The sequence below is a fragment of the Anolis sagrei genome, chromosome 3 (assembly GCF_037176765.1).
Source record: "Anolis sagrei isolate rAnoSag1 chromosome 3, rAnoSag1.mat, whole genome shotgun sequence".
Classification (NCBI taxonomy): Eukaryota; Metazoa; Chordata; class Lepidosauria; order Squamata; family Dactyloidae; genus Anolis; species Anolis sagrei.
The window spans coordinates 43,228,045-43,252,410 of NC_090023.1; the positions used below are offsets into that span (position 1 = coordinate 43,228,045).

The 24,366-nt window shown below is 41.8% G+C and overlaps 2 protein-coding genes across 3 annotated transcripts in view; both read left to right on the forward strand.

Annotated features, from left to right (window-relative positions):
• Positions 1-4,213, forward strand: part of NXPE3 (neurexophilin and PC-esterase domain family member 3) — a 34,730-nt gene extending 30,517 nt beyond the window's left edge. For both annotated transcript variants that reach the window (XM_067466637.1, XM_060770689.2), the window contains exon 6: positions 3,575-4,213. In XM_067466637.1, the coding sequence (XP_067322738.1) occupies positions 3,575-4,176 (602 nt within the window). In that variant the 3' untranslated portion in view covers positions 4,177-4,213. The remainder of the gene's footprint in view (positions 1-3,574) is intronic.
• A 15,593-nt stretch (positions 4,214-19,806) lies between these two features.
• Positions 19,807-24,366, forward strand: part of NFKBIZ (NFKB inhibitor zeta) — a 38,698-nt gene continuing 34,138 nt past the window's right edge. The window contains exon 1 of the mRNA XM_060770686.2: positions 19,807-19,906. The gene's annotated coding sequence lies outside the window, so the exon portion shown is untranslated. The remainder of the gene's footprint in view (positions 19,907-24,366) is intronic.

The following is a 24,366-nucleotide window of genomic DNA, read 5'->3' on the forward strand; positions in this document are numbered from 1 at the left end:
ACCGGCCTCCGCGCGCCATCCTCCTCCTCCTCCTCCTCCTCCCAGCTGTGTTGCAGGAAGTGTCAGGAGGAGGAGGAGGAGGAGGAGGAGGATGGCGCGCGGAGGCCGGTTGTAAGGGTGAGCGCGCGCGCGCCATCCAATCGGCTCCGGCGCCTGCGCCCTCCTCCTCCTCCTCCTGACACTTCCTGCAACACAGCTGGGAGGAGGAGGAGGAGGGCGCAGGAGCCGGAGCCGATTGGATGGCGCGCGCGCGCGCTCACCCTTACAACCGGCCTCCGCGCGCCATCCTCCTCCTCCTCCTCCTGACACTTCCTGCAACACAGCTGGGAGGAGGAGGAGGAGGAGGAGGAGGAGGAGGAGGAGGAGGAGGATGGCGCGCAGAGGCCGGTTGTAAGGGTGAGCGAGCGCGCGCCATCCAATCGGCTCTGGCTCCTGCGCCCTCCTCCTCCTCCTCCCAGCTGTGTTGCAGGAAGTGTCAGGAGGAGGAGGAGGAGGACGCAGGAGCCGGAGCCGATTGGATGGCGCGCGCGCGCTCACCCTTACAACCGGCCTCCGCGCGCCATCCAATCGGCTCCGGCTCCTGCGCCCTCCTCCTCCTCCTCCTCCTCCTGACACTTCCTGCAACACAGCTGGGAGGAGGAGGAGGAGGAGGAGGAGGAGGATGGCGCGCGGAGGCCGGTTGTAAGGGTGAGCGCGCGCGCGAGGAGGAGGAGGAGGGCGCAGGAGCCGGAGCCGATTGGATGGCGCGCGGAGGCCGGTTGTGTGAGTTTTCAGGGCTGTATGTATGACCATGTTCCAGAAGCATTCTCTCCTGACATTTTGCCCACATCTATGGCAGGCATCCTCAGAGGTCTGTTGGAAACTAGGCAAATGGAGTTTAAAAAATGTTTTGTAAATATTTACGAAATTTCGTAAATAACAAAACATTTTTTTTGGAAAGTTTTGTAAATATTTTAAATAACGAAACAAAAAAACACCCCAATTACAAATCGATTTTAGAAACAAATTTTTTCTTGATCAAACAGGCCTAATCCACATATATACAAATATATACACACATATATACACACACAATGGATGTAGAGCTTCTGGGATTTTATTCCTATCTTTCTCATTTGGCTGAAATCTGTGTTTCTCAAGAGATACTGTACATACATTGAGCAGAAATGCCAAACCAGTTCCTCCCATCTACCAGTGCTATTTTATTCTATGATTTGCCTAAAGATTGCTTCTTAGTTTGCAGGCTTCTGCTCTCAAACAATATTTGCATTGCCAAATAAATTAGTGCTGGCAGATAGAAGAAAGGAAAGACATTAAGAAGTAAAAAATTTAAAATGAATATTATATATGCAAATATATGCATGTGCATTTAGTTGACTGCAGAGAGAGTCCATTGGTGCAGAAGGGCAAAAAGAGCTGCAGTATAATACACTAACTTCATAGTTAATATATTTAATCAGAATGTTTGTCAAGGGAAGTAACAGTATGGGATGGAATTCTGAAAAACTGTACAGATTTTTTTAATGTCGTGATCTTGGTGGTATGTTAAATTCAGGAACAGGGAAGGCCTAGAAAAGGATCACCAAAATGGTCTTTAATGAGGAATAAACTGTTTATGTGGTTCAGTTAAAAGAAAATATTTCACAGTGGGTTGCTGTGAGCTTTCTGGGCTGTATGGTCATGTTCCGACATTTCACCCACATCTATGGCAGGCATCCTAATAGGTTGTGAGGTCTGGAAACGAGGCAAGTGAGGTTTATATATCTGTAGAATGTCCAAGGTGGGAGAAAGAACTATTGTCTGTTTGAGGTAAGTGTGAATGTTGCAATTGGCCACCTTGATTAATGTTTAATGGCCTTGCAGCTTCAAAGCCAGGCTGGTTATTGCCTGGGAAGATGCTTTGTTGAGAGGTGTTAGCTGGCCCTGGCTGATTTTTGTTTGGAATTCCCCTGTTTTTTTTTAGTGTTCTTTATTTACTGTGCCGATTTTAGACACCGCTGCAGGAGTTTACTGTATACCATGCAGCTGCAGATAAGTCTGCATAGGGACCACCAAATGCAGCACTCAAACACGCATCAAGGAACATGAAAGGCACTGCAGGCTAATTCAACCAGAGAAGTCAGCCATAGCAGAGCACCTGATGAATCTGGACACAGCATTTTATTTGAGAACATAGAAATGCTGGACCACTCTAACAACTACAATGTCAGACTACACAGAAAAGTCATTGTAATCCACAAGCATGTGGACAATTTCAACAGAAAATCATGAAAATGAACAAAATCTGGCTACCAGTATTAAAAAACTAAAATCAGGACAGTAAAGAAAGAACAACACTAAAAAGGGGAATTCCAGACAAGAATCAATAAGGGCCAGCTCACACCTCCCAACAAAGCATCTCCCCTGGCTGAAATCAGCCAGGCTTTGAAGCTGCAAGACCATTAAATGCCAATCAAGGTGGGCAATTGCAACATTCACACTTGCCTCAAGCAGACAAGAGCTCTTTCTCTCACCCTGGACATTCTACAGATATATAAACTTTACTTGCCAACTTCTGAGGATGCTTGCCATAGATTTGGCCGAAATGTCAGGAGAGAATGCCTCTGTAATTTGGCCATACAGCCTGAAAAACATGCAGCAACCCAGTGATTCCAGCCATAAAGCCTCTGATAACTCAGTATTCACCTTATTTAATGTAAATATGTGTCCAGGTAGGGCCTAAATGTACTGGATCCTGACTGATCTTGACGCAGCTGCTGTTTACCTGGGAAGGAACAGTAACTGCAGGATTGGCCTCTTTCTCAGCCCACCATTCTCTCAATATCAATGCTGCTTAAAAACTTAAAACTTGACATAGGACATACAGGAAAAAGGGAATGTTGAGCAGGTATAAAAAGACTTTGGAGGAAGTAACTTTTTTGTCAGATCTTTTATAATTTATTTATTTATTTACAGCATTTATATGCCGCCCTTCTCACCCTGAAGGGGACTCAGAGTGGCTTACAAGATATATATACATACAATATATTATATTATTAGCATAGTACAACATCAGTATTAAATATTACTATATTGTAATATACCATTATATTGTAATATTATTAGTAAAATATATAATTATAATATCATATTATTATTAGTATTATATTGCAGTACATTATATTATTATAAATGTTATATGCATATACAATATATTATATTATATTATATTAGAATAGCACAGGATTGATGTATGGCTGTATTTTACAAATTTTAACAGTTACAAATGGTGACAAATTGCCATCAATGAAACTGTAATAACAACAACAACAATAATAATAATAATAATAATAATAATAATAATAATAATAAAACAACTTTATTTATATTCCGCCCTATCTCTCCAAGGGGACTCAGGGGTGGATTCCAACAAACAAAAATGGCAAACATTCAATGCCTCAGTACAATAAGAAATGTAGACATAATATCCCAAAGTACCCTTACATTTATAGATTAAATAAACATAACCTATCTAAAAATTATATCTTAACATAAAACCCAAATGTAAAGTATAAAATTGCTTTTTATTTTTCAGATCTCGTGGAATTAAATCTCGGGAGCGCTAGAAAGATTGGTCCTTTCATGGCTGTTGACACAAAGCACAACATCCTCCTCAAGTTCCGCTGCCATGGCCCTCCTATACGGTTTTTCACGGTTTTTAGCAGCGAGCTGCACTACATTGCCAATGAACTCAACCGCATTGTTGGTGGGAAGAATACCGTGATAGCCATAACTATCTGGTCTCACTTTAGCACTTTCCCAGTAGAAGTGTATATCAGGAGACTGAGAAACATTCGCAGGTCAGTCATCCGACTTTTGGATCGGAGCCCCAAAACTCAGATAGTCATCAAAACTGCCAATGTCCAGGAGCTTGGGCCGGAGGTGAGCCTTTTCAACAGTGACTGGTATTCTGTTCAGCTTGACGCAATCATGAGGAAAATGTTCTCAGGAACTGGAGTGCATTTTGTGGATGCTTGGGAGATGTCGTTAGCACATTATTTGCCGCACAAACTACACCCAGACGACGTCATTGTCAAAAACCAATTGGATGCTTTCTTGTCTTTTGTGTGCCCACCCGAAACACCCTATAATTTCTTAAGGGGGATACATAATCAAATGTCAAATCTTTTTCTGTAGTTCAGTGTCAAATACATCTTCTGGAGTTGCTGCTTTATCGTGAGTTACTACTGATTTTGGTTTCCCCCAACCTGCATCTAATCTGCACAGTTTACAGTAAAGCACATGCATTTATATTTCCAGTGTTTGGGGACCAAGTTTTGAAATCACTTTTGTTCACAGACAAAACACTTTACAACACAGCTCTATGTGTAGGTGTCCATAGTTCCACTTGCCACAATTGTCATGGTGAAACGAGATAGCTGTTATCAGAAGGAAAGGGAGTAGAAAAGTACTGTTTGTTTCTGAAATCAGAGGGCCCGAAAGCTTTGCTGTCAGGGCATTTGGGCTGAAGATACTGCTACTGACTGACTTGTTCATAACTGTGAAAACAGCAGCCATCATGTACTTAACCTTAGATGAATAAGACAGCCTGCCTTGTCTTATGGAGACCTGGTTAGATAAGACGGATGAATGTATATTAATTTCTCACTGCTTCACCCACTGTGTTTGCCATGCAGCGACCATTTGAAATTCTACTCCAGGGGTCCTCAAACTAAGGCCTGGGGCCAGAATACGGCCCTCCAAGGTCATTTACCCGGCCCTCATTCAGGGTCAACCTAAGCAGACAACAACAGCAATAATCATAGAATCATAGAATCAAAAAGTTGGAAGAGACCTCATGGGCCATCCAGTCCAACCCCCTGCCAAGAAGCAGGAATATTGCATTCAAATCACCCCTGACAGATGGCCATCCAGCCTCTGCTTAAAAGCTTACAAAGAAGGAGCCTCCACCACACTCCGGGGCAGAGAGTTCCACTGCTGAACGGCTCTCACAGTCAGGAAGTTCTTCCTAATGTTCAGATGGAATCTCCTCTCTTGTAGTTTGAAGCCATTGTTCCGCGTCCTAGTCTCCAAGGAAGCAGAAAACAAGCTTGCTCCCTCCTCCCTGTGGCTTCCTCTCACATATTTATACATGGCTATCATATCTCCTCTCAGCCTTCTCTTCTTCAGGCTAAACATGCCCAGTTCCCTAAGCCGCTCCTCATAGGGCTTGTTCTCCAGACCCTTGATCATTTTAGTCGCCCTCCTCTGGACACATTCCAGCTTGTCAATATCTCTCTTGAATTGTGGTGCCCAGAATTGGACACAATATTCCAGATGTGGTCTAACCAAGGCAGAATAGAGGGGTAGCATGACTTCCCTGTATCTAGACACTATGCTCCTATTGATGCAGGCCAAAATCCCATTGGCTTTTTTTGCCGCCACATCACATTGTTGGCTCATGTTTAACTTGTTGTCCACGAGGACTCCAAGATCTTTTTCACACGTACTGCTCTCGAGCCAGGCGTCCCCCATTCTGTATCTTTGCATTTCATTTTTTCTGCCAAAGTGGAGTATCTTGCATTTGTCACTGTTGAACTTCATTTTGTTAGTTTTGGCCCATCTCTCTAATCTGTCAAGATTGTTTTGAATTCTGCTTCTGTCCTCTGGACTATTGGCTATCCCTCCCAATTTGGTGTCGTCTGCAAACTTGATGATCATGCCTTCTAGCCCTTCATCTAAGTCATTAATAAAGATGTTGAACAGGACCGGGCCCAGGACAGAACCCTGCGGCACTCCACTTGTCACTTCTTTCCAAGATGAAGAGGAAGCATTAGTGAGCACTCTCTGTGTTTGTCCACTTAACCAATTACAGATCCACCTCACCTCATCAGCCAAAAGCAGGCCCACACTTCCCATTGAAATACTAATAAGTTTATATTTGTTAAAACTGTTCTTCATTTTAATTATTGTATTGTTTTTAAGTCTTTTTTTGCACTACAAATAAGATATGTGCAGTGTGCATAAGAATTCATTCATGTTTTTTTCAAATTATAGTTTGAGGGACTGTATCCTGGCCCTCTGTTTAAAACGTTTGTGGACCCCTGTTCTATTCTATGGGAGTAGTACTGGAAAAGGTGGTGGTGATGGTGGTGGTGGTGGGGATTTCCTTGCCACCATTCTGTGCACTGAAAGTTTTCCAATACAGTATTGTCAGGTGGCCAGAGGCTTGTGGTTTCTTGCAGAAGTATTCAGCTTCTTTTGACTCCTCACCATTTTGTTGTGTAATAACCAGGATTCAATTCTCCGCACTTCTATAAAACTGAGTTTTGTGGATTATCCAGGTGATATTTGTCCAGTGGGTGATTTTTCCCATTTCACTTGTGGATCTCTCTAGCTTGGTTGCTTTCCTTTTTTTTCGTGTTAGAAGCAAATTGAGAATATACTGCAAGTTGTTTCTGGTGTGAGAGAATTGGCCATCTACAGAGACGTTGCCCAGGGGACATCTGGATGTGTTACCATCCTGTTGGAGGCTTCTCTCATGTCCCCACATGGGAAGCTGGGACTGACAGACGGGATCTCACCACCTCTTGTGGATTCAAACTGACAACCTTCAGGTCTTCAGGTCAGCAGTTCAGCTGGCACATCGTTTAACCCATTGCACCTTTCTGACTAAAGTTCTCCTTACCCAGTCACTGAGTTTGCATGGACAGTCTTCTCTAGGTAAAATCACAGTAGAGCCATATTATTCTCCATTTTGTAATAATAGATTTAATAGTGCTCTGTAGCATGTTCATAGCATGGGACATATTTTCAGAACCCAACCCCTACTGGAAATTCTGCAAAGCTTTCTCCTGGGCTTGTTATGATAGTTCCTTGGTTTTTATGTTCTCCAACAAAATATGGGTCTTCCAGAAACAAGTATTTTTCATGTGAGACCCATGGAATTGAAATTACACACAGATCTATTCCATCTTAGCTAGTTATGTGATTTCTGGAGGTAATGAGTTGTGCCAGAGCGTACTCAGGTGTATCAGAGCTAAGCAGGGTAAAGAGATGAATGGGGTAAACACCTAGGCAAACACCAAGTGCCAGTTGTTCTTGTTTACTGTGCCACAATAAAAATATTTTGTACCTTCACGGTGTTGTTTCTCTGGCGTGAGTCAAGTGGTAACAATACACTTATATCTATTTCAGTTTTGTAACACTACAACATGTGGAAAAGTGTGCGTAAATACTTCTGTGAGGCACTATATATTATATGCTGGTCAACAGGAAGGAAGCAGACTGCACAAGAGCTGATTGTCATCCATTGCTTTCTGCAGACATGAAACAGATAAAAGTAGAACTTTAGATGGTTCCTGGGAATTTTCTAAGAAATGTGGTTTTTTTAAAAAGGAATTTGACTGTGATGGAACAATTTCAGAATAGATAACAAACTACAGTAGGAACTTGCGTAAGCTCAAATCTACTAGACAATTTTAGGTTAGAACAATGGTTCCCTTCGATCCTCCAGGTGTTTTGGACTTCAGCTCCCACAGTTCCTAATAGCTGATAGGTAAAGGTAAAGGTTGTCCTCTGACATTAAGTCCAGTCATGTCTGACTCTGGGGTGTGGTGCTTATCTCCATTTCTAAGCCAAAGAGCTGGCGTCCGTAGACACCTCCAAGGTCATGTGGCCAGCATGACTGCATGGAGCTTCGTTAACTTCCCGCCAGAGGTCTCACATTTGCATGTTTTCGAACTGCTAGGTTGGCAGAAGCTAGGGCTGACAGCAAAAGCTCATGCTGCTCCCCGGAATCGAATCTGCGACCTTTCGGTCAACGAGCTTAGCAGCTCAGCGCTTTAACCCACTGCACCACCGGGCATTGATAAGCTGATAAGCTGACTGGTATTTCTGGGAGTTGAAGTTCAAAAGTCCTTCCACTGGTCTAGAAGAATATCATGTGATAGTTTAAGGACAGGTCTACTGAGAGCACACTGAAGGGATTCCAGTGCACTGAGCTGCTTACTATTTATTAGAGAAGTTTAATGTGTATAAAGTTAGGCTCAGAACATTTTACTGCTGAGGACACATGAACAAAATGTTGGATTTTGATTTTTTTTTTTTAGCTTGATACTTCTATTTATTTAAAACTTTATTTATTTGTGATTAAAGTATTTCTTTACCTACAATAATGTTCCATGTGTACGTTTTGTAGCAATGTTGTAATGCAACTCTTTAAAACCACAAAATTGTGTGCCTCCCCTTTAGAAGTATGTAGGTTTATAGCTTGGCTTATCATGCAAGGTGGCTAGATAGGTGGATAATCTTCTGACCTGAGAATTCAGCCCTGTCCCATCTGCACTTTTAATGAAAGGATAGCAGGGACTGCTTGCTACTTGCCCTCCAGATCTCGAAGCAGGGTAATGCACAAATTCAGCCCTGCACTCAAGCAATACTAGCAGGATTGTTGTAGGTTTTTCGGGCTATATGGCCATGTTCTAGAAACATTCTCTCCTGACGTTTAGCCTGCATCTCACCTCTGAGGATGCTTGCCATAGATGCAGGTGAAATGTCAGGAGAGAATGCTTCTAGAACATGGCCATATAGCCTGAAAAACCTACAACAACCCAGTGATTGCAGCCATGAAAGTCTTCGACAATACAATACTAGCAGGAGCCAACTAATCCATGAATCTCATATGGAAGAGACCATAAGGGACATCCATCCCATCTCTCTGCCATGTATGAACACACAAACATCACCTCCAACAGATTGCCAGAGGAGACTCCACCACATTCCCAGGCAGCAATTTCCACTGCCTAACAGTTCTTCCTAATGTTTAGTAGGCATGGGCATTTGGGGGAAACCTTGTCCCATTTCTTGTCCCTGCTTTCTTTGGGGACCCCGATTCCTTTTTTGTAAGCCTCCCAAAATTGGGATTGTTGCTCTTGGTTCTTTTGTTTTGGGACCCGAAAATCTGACCATTATTGGAGGGGTTTCCCACTCACTGGCTCCCCTTCCTGGCATGCGTTCTTACCTGGCACCTGCTGTTTCTGCTCTTAGAGTAAGAGGTCCTCGGCTGTAGGTACTGGCAGGCACATGCGCTTTCCAGGCCTACCTGCATGCCTCGCCACACACACACTCTCCTTGGCATGCAGACAGGCTCGTAAAGTGCTCATGCCTGCCAGTGCCTACACTCTGGGCCTGCCTGCCTGCATGCCCCGCTACACTCTGAGTGTGTGTGTGTGGCAAGACATGCAGGCAGGCCCAGAGCAGTCCTTTTTATCCTGGGCGACGACTGAGCCAGTATAGACTTCATTTTGGTTTGTTTCTCCATAGTGCTAATGGGTTAGGTCAGTGTTTCCCAACCTGGGGTCCCCAGATGTTTTTGGCCTACAACTCCCAGAAATCCCAGCCAGTTTAACAGCTGTTGGGATTTCTGGGAGTTGAAGGCCAAAAACATCTGGGGACCCCAAGTTGAGAACCACTGGGTTAGGTGCTCTTCGTTCCACTCCCCAGCTGAGACCTCTCTGACTTGGTTGGACCTGCTGGTAGTTACACTACTGCCAACACAGCTCTCAGCATCCTTGGAGCAGTTAAGCCCCCCCACCATCACAAGGTGGCACCCATTGGGGAATAATGATGATGATAATGATGTTAAAAATGAGAGAAGCCTATTATTATTATTATTATTATTATCATTATTATTATTATTATTATTATTATTATTATTATTATTATAGGTTACTCTCTTTTTAATAGCCTCTCCTGGCCTGAAAATGGCCAGGGAGAGGGGTAAATGTGGTAAAATTGCTTCCATGTTTCCTACAGGGCATTTAGGGTCAAAAGCCTTTTTAAAATAAACATCAAGACTCCTAGTTATACTTTGCCCACTCTGCTTCAACTATTCATCTTGTAAATCAGAACAAACATGGTTAAGTGTGTTTTGGAATCCCAGTTTATAATCCACTACACTTTACAGCACCATTAATTGCTCCCTTTGTTTCCAAGCTAAATTTGGCGCTCATGTGCATTGAGCTGTGTGCACACCATTTTTTACATCTTTAAAAACCAAAACAAAATTAAATGTTACACTTGAAGGACACTTGAAGGAAGTTCTATATCACAGTGGGAATCCCTGCCTTTTTTTTTTTTTTTTTTTGTCGCGTCAGGAGCGACTTGAGAAACTCCAAGTTGCTTCTGGTGTCAGAGAATTGGCTCTCCGCAAGGACATTGCCCACGGGACGCCCAGATGTTTTGATGTTTTATCATCCTTGGGGGAAGCTTCTCTCATGTCCCCACATGAGGAGCTGGAGCTGATAGAGGGAGCTCATCCTCGCTCTCCCTGGATTCGAACCTGCAACCTGTTGGTCTTCAGTCCTGCTGGCACGGGTTTAACCCACTCTGCCACCAGGGGCTCCTATCCCTGCCATTGATACTGCTGATTTCTCTCTCCCTCTCTCCAGTTCTTTAACTCATATCCTCAATAATACACCGGGGATTTATTTACTAATAAGTGGTACCTTCAGTGAAATCTTCCAGATGCTCCAAACCATCTTTACCCTACCTTTTCCAACAGTCAGCACTCTGGTGCCTGTGAGTATTCAATATAATTAAGATTCAGCTACAAACATGGATTTTAAGGCCCTATTTTCAATGCTACTAATCCTTCAGCTTCATCATGATTTCACTGTGTTCATAGACAAGTCTGCTAAATGCTTGCTACTTTAAAGAGGTCATAAGCATTGCCCGTGCTCACTTACAATCCCAAGCAATTACTTTGATTTTCAAGTTTGTTCAGCTGCTGAGAGTGTTTCCAGTAACAGAGGAACCATGTGTGACAAACACATTTGTAAAGCAATTAAGTTATTGTTTCTCTATTGGCCCTGCATATGCTTGAACGCTAATCTGGTTACATTGTGTTACCAAAACACTTGAACAATCATACTGATTTAAGTTACATTTGCCATTCAATTTCTTACTCCATTTTTCCATGTCCAAAATTGAAAGCTGATCCCTGCCTTCTTTCTGCTTTGTAATATCATATGCATGAGAAATTCCATTTTAAATAAATCTGATTGTACACCTATGCACAATGCAACCTCAAATATAACAATGTGTTGTGATAAAAAATGTACATAAAAACAAACATGATATATATCTTTTGTGCCACTTTTGAAAAGGGAGATGCTTCTAGAAGTCTCCACATGGTTACATACTTTGCACTTTCCCTTAACAGCAGAGCATCAAAGATTTAAGGCATTGCTATACTGCAAACTTCATTTACATTCTATCTTGGGTACCTGGCATTGCCAGGTTATTTGAAAAAGTCAATTTTTAAATTGTACAAAATGCATGAGGTTGTGGATTAAGTACAACTGATATCGTGCCAGGTTAATCCCAATCTCCATCAGTACTTGAAGTTTGTTATGTTGCGCAAGTTTGCTCTAGATGTATCATTGGTGGGGTTCAGTGTGCTCTCTGGCTGTAGGGTAAACTACAACTTCCACTATGGTGAGTCAGTCCCCTCAAACCCCTCCAGTAGGTTGAGTTAGTCGTGGGAGTTCTGTGTGCCAAGTTTTGTACCAGGTCCATCATCGCTGGAGGTCAGTTTCTCTAGTTGTGTGTGAACTACAACTCCCAGAAAGGAAGGTCAGCCCCCCCCCCCAAAATACAAAAACCACCCTCCAGTAACCAAATGTCAACATATCAGCTTTGTGTGCCTAGTTTGGTCCAGATCCATTGGTGTTTGGATTCCCAGTGCTCGCTGGATCTAGGTTAACTACAACTCCCCCCAATCAAGGTGAATTTTCCCCAAAGACCTCCAGTATTTTTTTGGTGGTAATGGAGGCTCTGTGTGGCTAGTTTGGTCCAATTGCATCATTGGTGGAGTTCAGAGTGCTCATTGATTGAAGGTGAACTATAAATCCCAGTACCTACAACTCCTATAAATCATGGTGAATTCTCCCCAAGGCATTTTACAGAAGCTTCCCACTTCCAGGTCAGGAAGAGAGATGAGCTCCTGGAAGAGGAGAGTAGTTTTCAGGGAATTAGGGTTTTCTTTTTGTTTGCTGGAGGTTTCACGTTGAGTGGGGTTTTTTGTACCAAGAGGGCCCTCACTGTTATGAGCTCGTGAAGCAGTGAAGGTACCAAAAGAAACAAAATAAATGAATTCCATACACAACTCTATTATCAGGCCAAGCATCAGTCTGGCCATCTATACTGGCCACTTTATACTATCAATTGAAAACCAACTTTGAATACATCTTGCTTAGAAAAATCTATGACAGGGTTGTCATAAGTTGAAGTTGCTAAAGTATTGGAAGGCATTTAACAAGAACAATAAAATGGTAGAAAGGGCTTTCAGTAAATTCTGCTGTAAAAACACTGTACTATCTTTCAGTTGCCACTAGATGGTATTGTAGATTTTCATGTTAGTCTTTCTTGCTTCATGCTCTCTTTTTTTGGTGTGAGTTGGCAATATATATTGTTTTGTTATATTTATGACCGCAATATGGCAATGTTAAAAAAAATATTCAGCCTGGGGTGGTACAACTGGCATTAGTTTAATAACCAAAACATAAATTTCTGCTGAAAGAAACTGCCTAGAATTTTTTTTAAAAAAACTGGAGAATTTGTGCTGCTGTTATAAATTCAACATAAATCTAGCGTCTGTATTCCCACTTTACATCCATATGTATATATTCAAACATTTTGCGAAAAGAATTCTAGCCCCTTGAAATTTATTTCACAGAATGCTTATTAATCCTAAAGGTATTCCCCCAGAAAGCCTTATTTCATATCTTCCAATTGCTGATTTGTCTAGAACAGGCCCAGTTTTTCTGATGCCACCTCACTGTTTCAGCTGCTCTTAAAATATTTGTCTCTGCCTCTCACCTTCCCACTTTATTTTTAACTTATTTCAGTTAATGCAAGTGGTTTCAATGTGTAAAAGTAGTTTGCACACACAAACTCAGTTGTGAAAGAGGAAGAAAAGGTGGGGTGTAGTTTTGTCTATTCAAGTAGGCTACAAGGAACGCAAACTGCTGCAGCCTTTCCTTGCTTGTGCGTTCTTCCATGTTAACAACTTTTGCCATCTTGACCACACTTTGATGTTGCTTTGTGACATATGACCTGGTTTTTGTTTGTGAAGTGTTGGAGGGAACCACAAGCAATGGATCATGGGATTTTAATGTTATACAAAGATGTTTTTATGCTTTGTCTGAATTTTTAATATTTATGTATGTCTTATGTTTAATGGTTTTAATGGTTTTAAGTTCATAGTTATATGTAGTAATTAAATAATGATTTCTTTGGGTACTGTATTATTTATTTCTTTGCGGTATTCATATACTGCCCTTCCCAACCCCAAAGGGAACTCAGGGTGTTAGTATGTTGTAAATCACCTTGGATCGGGGTGAGAAAGGCAGTATATAAATACAAAAATAAATAAATAAAGGTACTTCCCTGAAAGCAAATTATAGGAAACTCCTATTGGGAGTTTTCTGAATCCAACACAACACATTGGGTTGGATTCAGACGAAGGCATCTGAACTTCACTTCCACCAAAACCAAGGCTATCCTTTCCCATTCAAATCAGTATAACTTGCAGTTGAAGAATTGGGCTGTACTCAATAAAAGTTTATTATTAAAGGCGCTAAAAGTTTATTTTTTTATACCGAGACATGATAAAATGGTTAAACTAACTTAGTCTTGATTTAATTTATTATGTTGTATAGCCCTTGTTTGTTCCCCAACATACTAGTGTATAAGTCATCCTCATGTAAAATTCGAGGGCAGGTTTTGGAGCCATAATTATGGATTTTGAAATGACTTGTGGATAGGTTGAGGGTCATTTTGCAGAGAGGGGAATGCATCCATGCCAGCCGCCCCTGGCTAACACTGCAATTTTCCTACCCAGACATTCAAAAAGGCCAGAAGTTGCACTGTGGAGTAAAGAGTAGAGGGAGTTTGAGACTTCTTAGCTTTGCCTAGCATTGACTCAGCTCTTGCCTTTTGCTACTTAGAGAAGTGATGGTTACTTTAAAAAATCAAATTAGGGTACAAGTACTCACATTGACCCTTGGATAAGAAAACCCAAGGGATTTGAGATGATTTTTTGACTAAAATGTCTAGACTTATACATAAGTAGATTGGGTAGTTATGTTTAACAAAATAAAGTCTACCAGAGCTGAAAACTGAAGGAAGAGACAGTGTTTGGGGTAAGGAGAGAAACATGCTTATTTATCTGTTTCATCAATGCAAATTTCTTGTTGACCTGCCTTGCTATTTTTTCCCTCATAAAAAATATACGTTTAATATCAGCTTTTCTAGAAATTGAGGACAGTTTGGCATTCTTTCAGTTCTCAAATAAGCATCTAGCATGATATTGCAGGTAGGTAAATGGTTACTATATTCTCCCATTAAGAGCCTGTCTAAATTTTAGGGTATGCAGGGGAGGCCTTTCACTGCCCCACCACATGGGTTCGGGCTCAGAGTAAGTGCAATGACTCCTTAGGGAAGTCGAGGGAAAGTGCAATTGTCAGAGGGCTGGGTTGCCAGCGTATGGGAAAGAGCTTTTGCTAATGTCCTGCATTATCTATATTTTTTCATTTTCAAGTTGTGGCTTTGTCTGTTACTCAGTTATTTAAGAGATACCAAATTTGATTGGGAAATACAAAGATCTAAATTGAACCATCAGCTTGGTCTACAGATTCATTTTTTTCCAGGAGAAAAAATGAAACAGAAGCAGATAGTTAATGACTTGTTTTTTAAAGGTCCTATTGAAACACCAGGCAATTATTCTTAATCACTTATGGATGATCTAAATGTTCCAATTTACCCCTTTTCTGTCCAATGGGCATGTGAAATAGCTTGTAGTGCCAAATAAAATGTTTTGCACATCTGAAATAAGTCAAACATCTCTCCCTAGTCTACTCATCTCTCTCACTTTTAAATGTCTTCATCAACATGAATCATATATTATGTTCTCTCACATACTCTCTGTCTCCAAGGATCAGCTTTAGCGTAGACTTAACTTGTCACCTCCCTGCTTTTTCTGTTTCTACATTCCTCCCCCCCCCCCCCAGCTATTATTGTATCATTAGCTTTAGTTTGCTTTTGGGCAGATGAAATGGTAAGCACAGGACGTTTTTAACACTGCAATTGACAGAACTGAAGCATGAAGGTCCTTGAAAAATCAGTTACAAAGCAAATGTTGGTAATTCCTTCACTCAAACAGACACAGATTAGCTGTTTTGCTTCCACTGTTGCCAGGTTTTGCAACTGCAGATAAAGGTGCCTTTGTCTGCATTGTAAGATATTCAGTCCTACTTAATTCATTCTCTTCACCAGGAAAAGCTGAAGATTGTTCCATTACTAAAGGAAAAGTAAGCACTAAAGCAAATAATACCCTAAACTGTTTTCTAGAGATACAATCCTAATTCCTAATTTTGTCATGATGATATTTTTATTACCTTGAGTGTATTATTTCTGAACTAGATCTTCAGACAGTACTATCCCAAAGACTTTTTGATATTTTGCTATATAGTCTTGTGTTTAGTAGCGTATAGAAACATTTCAAAGGCAGCAGTTCTGTGAATACTTGCCTTGGGAATATCTTATGTTGAAATGAGGAAACCATCATATCAATTAAATCAGTGGCAGGAATGCATAGCCCCCAAAATATGTAGCCAGGCCAATAGAGAGGGTTGTAAGAGTTATAGTTCTAGATGAATTGAATGCCTCGTATCTTCTCCATCTCTGGAGAAAACTTAGCACATTAAAATACCATATGTTGAGTCACATTATTAGACCACCATGTTATACAATTCATTACTACTGATTCTGACAAGCAGTAACTCTTAGGTTTTCAGGCAGAGAACTTCTCTGGCCTGATTTTCTGACAAGACAGAGGTCCTCCAGGTCAGTCCTTCGGCTGAATGGGGTATAGGGTGGCAACCTGTCTTTGACGGGGTTACACTCCCCCTGAAGACACAGGTCTGCAGTTTGGGGGTTCTCCTGGACTCAGCGCTGACACTTGATGCTCAGGTGTTGGCAGTGGCCGGGAGGGCCTTTGCACAGTTAAGACTTGTGCGCAAATTGCGACTGTACCTTGAGATGTCTGACTTGACCATGGTAGTCCATGCCTTAGTTACCTCAAGTTTGGACTACTGTAATGCACTCTACGTAGGGCTGCCCTTGAAGACAGTTCAGAAACTACAGCTGGTGCAAAGGTCGGCGACCAGATTGTTAACTGGAGCAAGTTACAGGGAGTGGTCAACCCCTGTTTAAACAGCTCCATTGGCTGCCGATAAGTTTCCAGTCCCAATACAAGGTGCAGGTTATTAACTATAAAGCTCTAAACGCTTCGGGATGTGCCTAACTTCATGACCGCATCCTCCCCTACAAACCCACATGGTCCTTAAGATCTTCCGGGGATGCTCTTCTCTCTCTCCCACCCCCGTCTCAGGTGGGCTGGTGGGGATGAGAGAGAGGGCATTCTCGGTGGTGGCCCCTCGTCTCTGGAACTCACTCCCCAGGGACATTAGGCTGGCACTCTCCCTATCCACATTCCATAAAGAATTAAAGACATGGATGTTTCGTTGTGCATTTGACTGATGACCCCTTTGTATCATGACCCGAATTCCTATATTATATTACTATATATATTTTCAAGTTAAGCTGAATTGATCCTGTTAAATTGCTATTTCCATGCTATTTCCTATGCAATTAGGTGTTTCTATCCACCTTTGAACCATCCTATCTTTTAATCAGTTCGTAGAGTTCCCTCTTCCCCCCTCCTCCAAAAATTAGACTGCTGTTGCCTTGATGTTTGTTTATTACTGTTTATGCTGTTTTATACTATTTTAACTTGTTATTGTACTGTTTTTAATTGTATTTTGCCCTGGGCTTGGCCCCATGTAAGCCGCTCCAAGTCCCTTCAGGGAGATGGAGGCGGGGTAGAAAAATAAAGTGTTCTTCTCTTCTATGTTCTAGAAGCTCTATAGACTATGAAACCTTATGGCAATACAGTATGAACTATACCAAGTAACTGTGGCTCCTGACATATTAATTGTATATAATGCAAGGCAGGGACTTGAATAAGGGGAGGTAGGGAGAAAAAGAGATATTACTTTTATACATTCTTGAACATGGAACATTATTTCCTTACCAATAAGGAGAATCAAGTGGGGAGATAATATGCCAACTGACGGCCTCTCCCATGCTTATTTCCCCCTCATGAATGTGTGAACATGATTACAAGATGTAAAGTGAAAAATTACCATAATTATTCCATGTTAATTTGTTTAATCCAAAGGTGTCAGGTAACAAATGATAATAGCTTTCCTGGCTTATTTAATACTAGAAAACCTGTTGCATTTATTTCCTTAGGCTTCTTTAGACTTTTTGGAGTAAACACATACAACAAAAGAATCTTGTTTTGATCATTCAGTGATGGGCTAGGTAAGCACTGCAGCCTTCATCTGCATATTCCCAATAGGAGATAGTCTATCCCCTAGCCAAATGAAAGTGTATGTCTCCTAATATGAGCCTGACCAAGTTTTAAAATGGGGGGGGGGGGTGTCCTCTCAGTTCCAGCCATGGCATGTGGACAGACCTTTTTGGCTGTTCACAGGCTATCCTTAGTCCCCTCTCTGCTCTGTTTTTACATGCAGATGAAGACTGTTTATTTACCCTGTTTCCCCGAAAATAAGACCTCCCTAGCATGATTTTTTAAAGGATTTTTTGAGGTTGCTCAAAATAAAAGCCCTACTTCAAAAATAAGCCCTAGTTACTTCCACTATTTTAAAAGTCAATTGAAATAGTGTCCAGACAGCTATACATAAGCCCTAACACATATTTTGGAGCAAAAACAAATATAAGACCCTGTCTTACATTTGGGGAAAACAGGAGAGGCTTCTGAGTGTTGACAACCTTAGGCTCCATCTACACAACCACATAATGTGGGATAGCACTCACATTATCCCTGGGGTATTCTGTTCATCCAGGTTTATTTTGGGTTTAAAAATTATCTATAAAGGTCCGAATCTTCCCGGTTTCCGTGGGAACTGCTCCTGGGATCCCAGGAAGCATCCTCGCAGCCATCCCATCCCACACTTTCTGGGCTCAGCCAGCTAAGGAAGATGGGATGGCAGTGCCACCCCCCTCCCAAAAAAAATTGGCCCCCAAAATAAAATAAAAGGCCCCTTTTCTGAGGCATGAAGCATATCTTTGCTCCGCGGCATTGATAAATGACGCTAGGTAGTCTTGGAGAAAGGAAGGGGAATTTCTCTCTCCAAGGCTCTCTGATGTCATTCAGTAGCACGACTGAACAGAGACAAGCTTCTTGCTTCAGTAAGGAGGCCTTTTATTTTATTTTTGGGGTGAAATGGGGTGCAGAGAGGGGAGGGAGCCAATACTCCTGCCCACCTGTGCCAATTGTGCATCAACACAGGTGGTGTGAAGGCCATTCCCCAGGCAAAAAGGTGGGATTTCCACCTAAAGTCAGGCTTCAAAATGTGACACAAACTGCCATTTTAAATAGTAACAGTGAATGCTTCTGGAACATGGCCATACAGCTTGAAAAACTTACAGCAACCCAGTGATTCTGGCCATTAAAGCCTTCAGCAATACATTAAATGCCAATTCATGATACATTTCACCCCGAGTGGAAGGACCCCAGCCAGAAAGAAGACTCTTTAATGGGACTGTTTTGTATTTATTTTGTATTTTTGTTGTCATTATTATAACTCTAATGGCCATTAAAATATTTTAATTTTTTTTTTAAAAAACACACACACATTTGTACTATCTATAGTATTTAGTTTTAACTGAAATGTGTGGTTGTGTTCCCATGTTGGGAGAAAGGCAGGATATAAATTCAATACATAAATAAAATTTATCTGAAGTATTGTGATTTGCAGTTCAGAAACACATTCTTCACTGTTATTATACATGCCTCATGAGATATAGATATATCTAATTTCTTGTGCCCATATTTCAAAATTTGCATATCATGTACTTAATGCACTTGGATTCTTCTTGGGGAAATGTTACCTTTTGGCTTGGAGATTTACAGGCTGATGTTATTTATACTTGTAAGGCAGCACATCCCATCTGATTCTGGAAGCTAATGGGGACTAATGCAGACTAGTTTACTACTTGGATGGGGAGGCTGCCAAAGAATACCAAGTCCTGTAGGCTATATTTCATAGGAAGGCAATGGAAAACCACTTATTCCATGCCCAAGAAAACCCTATGAAATTTATGGGATCACCATATGTTAGTAGGCAACCTGAAGGCACACATACATGGATGCAAATTTCTTTGGAAGTAAATGCTAATGAGTCTGAGACTTAGTGCCAAAGAGATGTGCAGAGGACTGCAGCCAAAATATCCCCCACACCACCAAAAGTAATAAACAGTTTAATCATATGCAACATGCCTAGGCCCATTCATTTCAATGGGCTCAGGCACACCCAACTTTGCAGAGGATCAGGATGTAATGAAATGTTTCTGCTGCTGGGGGAAAGGAGCTTAAAGTGCCCGAGGACAGTTGAGTTCTGCATGAACGTGCTTTGCTGATAGAATTATATAATCAGTCTTCGGAGTATAGGAAGGCTTCACCCACACAGCACTTCCTGGCTTCAGGGAAGGTTTCAAAATGCTCATCTCTGAGAATAGGTTGCAATCATGGGCATCTTCCCACTTACTCAGACAGGAGAGGGCAGAGGTTCACACATGTTTGCTTCATGCCCATGACATCTGCCGTAGGTGGCACTGTGGCTGGGCGTAGAGGGAAGTCCCGGCAAAGAGGCTCCAGAATGAATTCCTGTGTTGGCCTCTGGCACACAGTGTTGGAAACCATTCAGCAAATCCGGGCACAGGAGAGAAGAGTGTGAGCCTGTGGGCTTTCTCTGCTTCTTTTTGAGTTGGCATGGTAAGTCCTGACGTGGATGTCTGTGCACACACAAATAGTGCTGGATGCTATGGGTATTTGGCGCTGTCTGCTTTTAGAGGTAAGGTGCTGGAAACCTCTGTATATATCTAATTCAGATGAAGATTTCATTCACTGCCCTGCATTTTCCTATAAAGATTGGGCTGGTGCCCTTGGTGCTAAGCAGCAGAAGACTTTCTTTGCTTTAGAAAGCCTTTGAGGGCCTATTGCTCAGGGTTAAAAGAGCCTTTCATAATGGGCTGCTTCATAATATTTGTCATTTTTAATGACTATAAATTTAAAATGCTCTTAATTCTCTTGACAATATAATTATAAACTTTTGTGTGATTTGTGAATTTTTAGCTGTATTTCTTTTCTTTTAACTTTTATCAGTTGTCTTGAGTCCCAGATAAGGAAGAAGGCAGGTTGTTGTTATTGATGACGCTAACTTGTTTTGCTAACAATGTTGGTATGCCAACCTTCTTCCAATCTTTTACCATAAGGATGAATAACTTCAATTGTTGATTCTATCATTGACACCACTTAAAGTCTTTTTTAATTGCAATGACATGTTGGCTCCTGAAAATACATTATGGGCTTCACCCTTTTGCCACTTCTCCACTGTCTATCACCATGTGAACAAAAAATGTTGCCCTTTTCTTTTAAAATAAGGTGTTTGGGGAAGTGCTACAAGGACTAATTGCTGACAGGTTTCCACTTAAAGCCACCTTTAAGTTTTAAAAGGTCTTTAGTCTTCTGTGCCAATGAGTGCTGGTGCCTTACCAAACTACAGTTCCCAGGACTCCATAGCATTGAAACATGGTAGGTAAAGTGGCATCAAACTGCATGAATTTTACATGCAGATGCACCCCTAGTTTCATAGAATCATAGAGTTGGAAGAGACATTGTGGGCCATCCAGCCCAACCCCCTGCCAAGAAGCAGGAAAACCGCATTCAAAGCACCCCTGACAGACAGTTTCATTAAAATCGGGCTTACCAGCCTACATTCCATATCTTTTTCAAGTTATTGAGCTGGAAATATAAACATCCTAGGTGTCCCTAGGGTGAATCTTCATCCCTTTTAACTTCATTGGAATCTAAAAGATGGAAATAAGTGTTTGTACTGCCATCTGAAAAATGAGTCAGATCCCCAAAGCCATAGAGGTGTCTTAAGTGGTTCACCTTTTAAGAAAGGACTGGTGTTTCGTGCTGTTACTCTTTTACTGGTGACGTACAGGACTTTATGACTACGCTAACTGTGGGCCCTGCACCCCAGGCGATCACTGCAATGGCACGATTGTTGAGGAAAATTATTCCCCAGTCCCAAAGAGTGGAGGTGCAACAGGGCTGAGTCAGCCAGGGCCAGGTAATACAGGAAACGGGCCTGTCCACTTCTGGATTCATCTCGGTCATCTAGCTGATAACAATCATTCTTCCATATTTTCTAAAGTTGGGGCACCAGAGTGCTGTGAAAGTGAAAATCTGCAAATTAAAAAGAATGCTTTTTAAACCTAAGTATTTATCAAGAAACACCTTTCTAGGAATTGCTATGTCTTCCAGCATGACTCCATGTTCAACTTCTTCTGAAAGCTGACTATAGAATCACACTGGAGGACCTAGAGTTCACTAGAAGTTCTTCTCTCTAGGAATCTCTAAGGGTGCATCTATACTGTAAAATTAATGCAGCGTGATACCTTTTTAAGTGCCGTGGCTCAATGCTATGGAATAATAGTTGTAGTTGTACGAACCTTCTCTGTCCAAGAGAGCTGGTGCCTTACCAAACTACAACCACTGTGATTGATGGCATTGAGCCATGTGGTGTCAAACTGCATTAATTTTATGCTGTTCTGCAATTTGGTTTTTTTTTTTTTTAAAAAGGCTTATTTTCTGCCCCATCCAAAGAGCACTGTTAGGAGTTTGAGAATTGGACTGTGATGCTAGAGACCAGGGTTCAAAGCAGCTTCCTTTGCGGTCAGTGGTTCCCTTGATGTATAGTAAGAACATTTTTCCTCTGGGTGGATATTTGTCTTTACTCTCATGGCTTGTTCCACCCAGAGGAAAAGTGTTCTTACCATACATCAAGGGAACCACTGACCGCATAGGGAAGCAGATGGAGAAACGCAACGTGCAAACAATTCACAGGCCCACTAAGAAAATTCAACCAATGCTACATTCAGCAAAGGACAAGAGGGATCCTCTCACCTCTGCAGGAGTCTACCGTATACCATGCAGCTGTGGACAAGTCTACATAGGGACCGCCAAACACAGCATTGCCCAAACATGAATCAAGGAACATGAAAGGCACTACAGGTTACTTCAGCCAGAGAAGTCAGCCATAGCAGAGCACATGATGGACCACTCTAACAACTACCATGTCAGACTACACAGAGAAGCCACTGAAATCCACAAGCATGTGGAAAATTTCAACAGAAAAGAGAAACCATGAAAATGAACAAAATCTGGCTACCAGTATTAAAAAACTCTAAAATCAGTACAGTAAATAAAGAGGCACATGCAAAAAAAACAAAACAAAAAAAAAAACAGAGGAATTCCAGACAAGAATAAATGAGGGCCAGCTCACACCTCCCAACAAAGCATCTCCCCAGGCAGCAATCAGCCAGGCTTTGAAGCTGCAAGACCATTAAATGCTAATCAAGGTGGCCAATTGTGACATTCACACTTGTCTCAAGCAGACAATAGTTGCTTCCACCCGGGCATTCCACAGATATATAAACCTCACTTGCCTAGTTTCCAACAGACCTCACAACTTCTGAGGATGCCTGCAATAGATGTGTGCAAAATGTTAGGAGATAATGCTTCTGGAACCTGGCCTTACAGCCTGGAAAACTCACAGCAACCCAATAATAACACTATGTAACAAAATTTGATTTTTTTCTGGTTTGAAAGTGTCATTCCCTGTTTAATCGTATGGTCCTTACTTTGCAAGTTGTTATACTCCAGAAACCTTGGTTTTGTGGCAGCCACAAACTCTGTTGAATTGGTTAAGACTCTGAGGCCCCTTCCACACAGCTGCATGAAATCCATATTGAACTGGATTATATGGCAGTGTAGACTCAGATAACCCAGATAAAAGCAAATATTGCCAAGGATGATCTGCCTTGATATTCTGGGTTATATGACTGTGTGGAAGGGCCCTGAGATATTCATTGAAAAACTATAGCAAAATGTGGTGCAGGATGTCCTGCAAAAACATTTTGTTTTTGCTGTTTTATAAGCCTTTTCCCATATTTTTTATGATAAAACCAATTAGGAAATAACATTTATAACCCAGGAACATAGTGTAATAATCCTGGGGACTGTAGTTTTATGCAGAGCCCTTCCACACAGCCACACTCTTGTTACATCCCAAATAGATTATTGCAATGTGCTCTATGTGGGGTTGACTTTGAAGATTATTTGGAAGCTTCAATTAGTCCAATTTTTTTTGTCGTGTCAGGAGTTGCTCCTTTTGTGAGAGAATTGGCTGTCTGCAAGGACGTTGCCCAGGGGACGCCTGGATTATTTGATGTTTTTATCATCCTTGTGGGAGGCTTCTCTCATGTCCCTGCATGAGGAGCTGGAGCTGATAGAGGGAGCTCATCCACCTCTCCCCGGATTCGAACCTGCGACCTGTCGGTCTTCAATCCTGCCAGCACAGGGCTTTAACCCACTGCGCCACCGGGGGCTCCTAATTAGTCCAATGAGCGGCAGCCAGATTGCTCAACGGAGTGGGGTACAGGGAGCATACCCCCCTCCCTTATGTTTGCTCCACTGGTTGTCATTTTGCTACCAAGCACAATTCAAAGTAGAGGCTTTGGCCTATAAAGCCCTATATGGTTCCAGCCTAGCCTACTTGTTGGAACGTATCTTCCTTTATGATCCACCTCAGGGATTAAGATCGTTGGAAGTGGCCCTGCTCTCGATCCTGCCACCCTTGCAAGCACTACTGGTGGTGACTAGAGACAGGGCCTTCTCAGTAGTAGCCCATTATCTGTGGAACTCACTCCCTAATGAAATCAGATTGGCCTCCTCTCTCCTATCCTTTAAATCATGGTTGTGGGACCAAGCATTTGATAAGCAGACGCAGCAATAAGAATGCAATGACTTATGTGACTGACAATGGACAGACCTCAGATTATGACTCTGGACTTGGATTTGTTTAACTTTAAAATTGATGTTTATAATTTAATGTTTTTAACTAATGTTTAATTGTGATTTTATTAAGCTTAAGTGGCTGAGGGGGAAAAGGAAAGGGCCCGAGGCTGTTAGGAATGGTGGGAGTGGAAGTCCAAAATACCTGGAGGGTCCAAGTTGGCCCATGCCTGAAGTAGATGTACCCAGGGCTCTTCCACGCAGCCATATAACCCAGAATACCAAGTCAGAAAATCCTAGAAATCCCACAATATCTGTTGTCCAAATGTCCGATCACCATCTCCCAAAGCAGTTACTATGCTCCAATGCCA